Below are 6,148 nucleotides of genomic sequence, written 5' to 3'. Positions count from 1 at the left end.
CACAAGTCAGGGCAGCAGAAAAAGGTGGCTGATGCACTTAGCCGTCATGCATCACTACTAGTTACAATGAGCAACGAGGTAGTAGGCTTTGACTGTCTCAAGGAGCTGTATGTCGAGGATGAGGACTTCAAAGATTCTTGGATAAAGTGTCAAGAAGGTCACCCTAGTGACCTTCATATACAGGACGATTTTTTCTTCAAAGGGAATCGATTGTGCTTCCCCCAAAGTTATCTGAGGGAGCAGATTATTCAGGAGCTACATGGAGGTGGCCTTGGTAGACACCTGGGGCGAGACAAGACGCGAGCTCTTGTGGAAGAGCAGTATTACTGGCCGCAGTTAGTACGCGATGTGGAAAAAGCCGTACAACGTTGTCATGTTTGTCAGACCTCCAAGGGACAATCTCAGAATACGGACCTCTACACCCTGTTACTTGTGCCTGACGGTCCTTGGGAGGATTTATTAATGGACTTCGTGCTTGGTCTCCTACGAACACAACGCGGCATGGATTTAGTGTTCGTGGTGGTAGATCGTTTCTCAAAGATGGCGCACTTTATCCCATGCAAGAAGACCCTTGATGCAACACACGTGGCGAATTTATTTTTCAGGGAAGTCGTTTGGCTACACGGGATCCCTAAGACCATTACTTCTGATCGTGACACGAAGTTCATTAGCCACTTTTGGCGGACTTTATGGAATCGATTCGATACACGACTTCAATTCAGCAGTGCTTACCACCCACAGACTGATGGGCAGACCGAAGTTGTGAATCGCACATTGGGAAACCTCCTTCGCTGTATTTCAGGTGAAAAACCGAAGCAGTGGGATTTGTCTTTGTCCCAAGTAGAGTTTGCATTCAACAACATGGTGAACCGCTCGACAGGGAGATCACCGTTCCAGATTATCTACGGACGAGTGCCTTGCCACACACTTGACTTGGTCCCTCTACCCAAGCACCCAGGCACGAGCATTGCAGCAGAACATATGGCAGACAAGATCATGGGCATCCATGCAGAAGTGTAGACTAAGGTACATGCCTCGAACGAGAAGTACAAGGAACAAGCGGACAAGCATCGGCAACAAAAAGTGTTCGAGGTGGGCGACCACGTCATGGTCCATCTGCGCAAAGAGAGATTTTCGACCGGGACGTACAACAAGTTGAAAAATAAGAAGATTGGACCCGTCCCAATCATCCAAAAGATCAATGACAACGCTTATATTGTTGATCTTCCAGATGACATGACAATCTCACAGACTTTCAATGTCGCGGACTTGACCGAGTATCATGAACCAGAGCATGACGAGAATTCGAGGACGAGTTCTTTTAAAGTGGAGGAGACTGATGTAGAGCGGGTCGCAGACAGTTACATGGCCAAGATGGATCAGAAAAGGCCCGGTCGACGATAGAAGTGATCCAGACCATCGAACCTTAAATCGGGCGTATCTCGCAATCCGGAATGAGTTATCTGACGTAAAATATATGATTTTGGAGTAGAATGAGCTATTGAAGCCAACCAACCCGCTACGCCGGGTTGCGCAGACCGGAATTGCGAAAAACTCCTGGATCGACGGTCATTTCCCTGTTTTAATTTCGTTTTACTATAAATAGTAAGTTTTAGTTTGATTATAACTCTTCATCCGTCGGGCTTTAGGAGTTGTGCCGAACGTGAAAAGAGCTTAGAATAATTAGGAGAACGGTTTGGTGAAGCCAAATAGGACACTTACTATTTTTGGCCGAAAACCTTGTGCACTGGTAGACATCACGACCGTCTATAAATAGTAAGTTTACTATTTATAGTAAGTCGTGGATTCTAGGAGTTTGAGTTGTAGTTTGATTCTGATTTCTTTCTCATTGCTTGGTACCCCTATTTAAAGGGTTGTGAACTCGTTTTTATTGATCAATTAATCAATTTCGAATTTATTAGAATTTATTTCTATTTTCTACTTTCTTTCCTCGTGGATTCGAGAAGTTTCTGTGAGGAGTCCAGAGAAGCTCCGTGAATTCGGAGTAGTTATCCTCATCATGTTCATCCCTGCGTCAGGTCCACTTGAGATTTGGATATTCTTAATCTTTGATTTAAAGCCCTAAATTTATATGATAAAATGGGTGGACGGAGGCCATACAATGTATGAATGACGGTGGGCCCCACAGATACTGACTTACTCAGTAAGCAATCCGCTTCGTGGTCCTTCACCCCACATGGGCAGCAAGCAAAACTCAACCCAATGACAGCTTCCATGTACAACAGTCTGCATTCATCACGAAAAGTCCAGCTATGGGGATTGAAGATACGGGTAGCTTTTGCCACGTGGCTCATCAACATCGTATCCACAGCATAATCGTCGATCAATGGAAGCCGCACACTGTACGCTGAGGAAAACTCTAGGTGATATAAGTACTTCCTTAATATAGAATTTACATTCTAAAGTACTTCCTTAATATAGAATTTACATTCTAAGCACCTTTAGCTCGTAACATAGGCTGGGTATGCCGTGCTAGCAGGGTTTATGTGAAATAGACCCAAACCACCGGGTCCAAACCACCGGGTCCGTCACCATGTATTAGGCTAGGGCCCAAAATTAGCTCAACCCACGATTTAGGAGGAACACACAATTGAAAATAGTGTACAAGGCAACTCTTACCTTCCAAACTTTTTCCCTTAGTGTCCCCCACTAGAACGACATATAGGTCTAAATTTTCGGCCTAAGGCCTGAATTTTGGTGTGACATCTAATGGCTGGAGTGGATTTCAAATAATTAGCATGGTGGTCCCTCAAAAACATCCGGGGTGAACTTCTCTCTCAAAGGAGATTGTGTAGGGTGTGATGAGTAAACTCTGTTGGGCCCACAATGATGTTTGTGTCTTATCCATGTTGTCTATTCATCTCACCAGCTCATTTAATTAGGGAAGAGCTCAAAATTGAAGCATATGAAAAGCTTAAATGGACCACACCACATAAAACAGCAGGGATATGTTGAAACCTTCATAGGATCCACGGTAATGTTTGTTTGTCATCTAACCCATTTATAAGGTAACATTGACATTGATAAAGGTAACAAATATCAGCTTGATCTAATATTTTTGTGCCCCCAAGAAGTTTTTAATGATAGGCATTCAATTCACATTGTTTCTGATGATGTGGTCCATTGGAACATTAGATATGCTTTAATTTTGGGCTTCTATCGTAAATCGGGCTAGTAAGTCACGTAGCTTGCTTAGCGCGCAATCTCCTTCCCTCTCTCCCAACCATTTCTTTTAGTGTGGCCTACCTAAATTATAGTTAAGCTTGGTTCTTTAGACATGGGCCAAACCTTGGTAACATATATCTAATGATTAGAGTGGATCTCATATAAATTTCATGGTGGGACCTATAAAAATCAAGGATCGCACACATATGATATTTTCGGGAACAGTTGGAGAGTGATGTTGCCCTTGATGTTTTCCAAGGCCCATCATATTGTGGGCCATTATATGTATAATACCATGTTAGATTCAAAGATAAAAAATCAAACTAACCTGTGAGGTACCATGTCACAGTAAATAGTTGGGAGAGAGACGGACTCTGATTTTTTATTTTTATAGGTGATTATACAAAATACACTTTAACCATTAGATGTTATACCAAAAAGTTGGCTTCGGGTACAAAAATAGGGTGATCACATTTTAGGTGGGTGTTGCCTCTAAACCAGAAAAATTGTTAGGTTTTGAGACCGGAGCCTAACTAGGGGTGATGCACATGTGTGGAGTTGATTTCATGTAAACATAACAACAGTAGGCTACACCCACCGGGGAATGCGGCCTGACCGTGCAATAAATGCTGTGGGACCCACAGTGATGTGCGTATCATCGACTTCTTCCATCGCTGCCCCACTTATTGTAATCAGCCCGATCGAAATTCCAAGTGGGCCACACCAAAGGGAACGCCCACGATTGAAACCTTCCTGGGGTCCAGGTTGACGTTATATGCCATCATCCAAAACTTGGATGGCGCCAGGAAGGTTTCAATGGTGGGCGTCCACGCATCCACGGTTTGGTTGTTTTAGTCTCCAGTCCAAACATGACCTGGCGCAAACGATGGACGGATCAGATGTCACACAAACATCATGGTGGGACCCACAACGCACGGTTTTCCTCTTGAATGTCGACTCGGCGCGAATCCGCTGGACCCGTAATTAGCGAAACTCGTCTAGCCCCAGGAAAATAACGACCCTCCTGAAATCCCGAGCAGTTAATATCCCACGTTCACCCACCTGCCGAATCCACCCGTTTGTCCCTTCCATCGTTTTCATTGGGTTTGGAAGGGGTCTAGCGGGCCCCACCACCACCATGCCAGTCCCTAACGATCCACCGTCCATATTCCCTTTCCAGCTCCTGGAGATCAACATCATCTCTGCTCAGGACCTCGCCCCCGTCACTAGGGCCATGCGCGCCTACGCCATCGGATGGGTCCATCCCAATCGCAAGCTCTCCGGTCGTGTGGACCCCGACGGCCTAACCAACCCCACCTGGAACGACAAGTTCGTCTTCCGCGTCGACGACTCCTTCCTCCGATCCGACACGTCTGCCGTCACCATCGAGATCTACGCCGTCCGTTGCTTCCGTGACGTCCTCGTTGGCACTGTCCGCATCCTAGTCAGCAACCTCTTCCCCTCCTCGCCGGTCCCTCCAACCCCCTTCCCATCCGCCGCCCCAATTTCTCCTCCGACCCGCCCCCTCTCTTTCCCAACCCGGTTCGTCGCGCTGCAGGTCCGTCGCCCATCCGGTCGCCCGCAGGGCATACTCAACATCGGCGTCGCTCTCCTCGACGGTTCGATGCGCAGCATGCCTATCTACATGCGACTCACGACCTCCGCCCTCGACTATCGTGATCTGATGGGTGAGCCTCACAACGACCCCCACCACAATCACGTGCAATCCCAGACTCAGCTGCGACGTACCAAGAGCGAGTACTTCTCTCAAACGGCCGAAGACCACCCCTCTAAACAAAAATCCGCTCCCACGACTCTGAAAGGGTTGGATCTCGTGGTGAAAACGCCCGAGTTGCTCTGGTCCCAGTCGGAGCTGGTCCCAAGGCCTTCAGACGCGGCACGAACGAACGACGACGATGATTTCTTGCCGACGGAGGTCGGGAGCTCTGTGCTGGAGGACTGGAGCGAGGATAGCAGCATCGAGGGCCTGAAGTCGAAGCTGGAGAGGTGGCGGGCGGAGCTGCCTCCGATCTACGATCATGGGTATGGGAGCTTCAAATCGCTGACGACCACCGCGGTAACGGATGCGGTAGGCCATAAGCGGAGTAACACGGACGGTGGAGGGGGCTTGTTCTCTTGCTTTAGGGATTCGTTCGGCCGCGAAAGCTCCATTTTCTCCGGCAAGCCCAAGGCCGCGAGAGCAACGAAAATGCATGTCAGCCAGTCCGATGGTAACTTGTGCCGGTCCTACGCGGTTGACTGAGAGCGAGGAGATGGTATTGTGATGACGGGACGGTACCAACTGACTCACCTTTGCTAAAGTGCGCTTATGGTGTTTTGCCCTCTAATCCTGCGCCCAGGATCCATACGCAAAAATTTCTCATTTTCTTTTTCCCTTTTCTTTTGTTACCCAAAAATTTTATCCCACGTTTTTAACGTGGTTCTCCGTCCGCTGTTTCGAATTCCCAAATGCTCCACAGGCCACTGGTTGGCTGGCGCAGGATAAGAGTGGGGACGGACGGTGGATCTAAAATACGCAGCAGCCGCGAGTGGATGGGGTTTTGATAGGGTACGGTGCCACTGTATCATTGTTCGTTGATAGATTTTCTACCCTGGATTGCATTCATAGAATGATCTGAACCGTTCATGTTCTCTCTTACTACCATAAATCTTTTATATGTTTATAACTTATGCTGCATTATCCATCTTGACCTTTGAATACTAGTTTTGAATATGAGCCATTAACTATTCATCTACATATAAAATCATCTATTCAACAAAGGCTTCTTGAGACAGCCGGTATAGCATACAGTTCAGAAAATGAACGGTTCAAATCATTATTTAGATGCAAGTCGGTGTGAAAACCTTCCACCGTACTATATACTGTGGTAGGGTGGCAACGTACCCTATCAAAACCGGCGGGGTAACGTACCCTGGTAGTTGAAAACCGTTGGAACCGGTT

The 6,148-nt window shown here is 47.1% G+C and overlaps 1 protein-coding gene across 1 annotated transcript; it reads left to right on the top strand.

Moving 5' to 3' along the window:
* Positions 1 to 4,324: 4,324 nt before the first annotated feature.
* LOC131240586 (uncharacterized) lies at positions 4,325 to 6,148 on the top strand. The gene has a single exon (XM_058238877.1). It carries the CDS (start codon positions 4,325 to 4,327, stop codon positions 5,447 to 5,449), a length of 1,125 nt encoding a protein of 374 aa, XP_058094860.1. The 3' UTR covers positions 5,450 to 6,148.

This window comes from Magnolia sinica, chromosome 3, assembly GCF_029962835.1.
Source record: "Magnolia sinica isolate HGM2019 chromosome 3, MsV1, whole genome shotgun sequence".
NCBI classification, from domain to species: domain Eukaryota; kingdom Viridiplantae; phylum Streptophyta; class Magnoliopsida; order Magnoliales; family Magnoliaceae; genus Magnolia; species Magnolia sinica.
The sequence above is the reverse complement of the archived record's forward strand: the minus strand, read 5'-3'. Positions and strand labels throughout refer to the sequence as shown.

Bases quoted from the DNA above. Each gene is read 5' to 3' on its own strand.
- LOC131240586 (XM_058238877.1), top strand. From the start codon at position 4,325: ATGCCAGTCCCTAACGATCCACCGTCCATATTCCCTTTCCAGCTCCTG.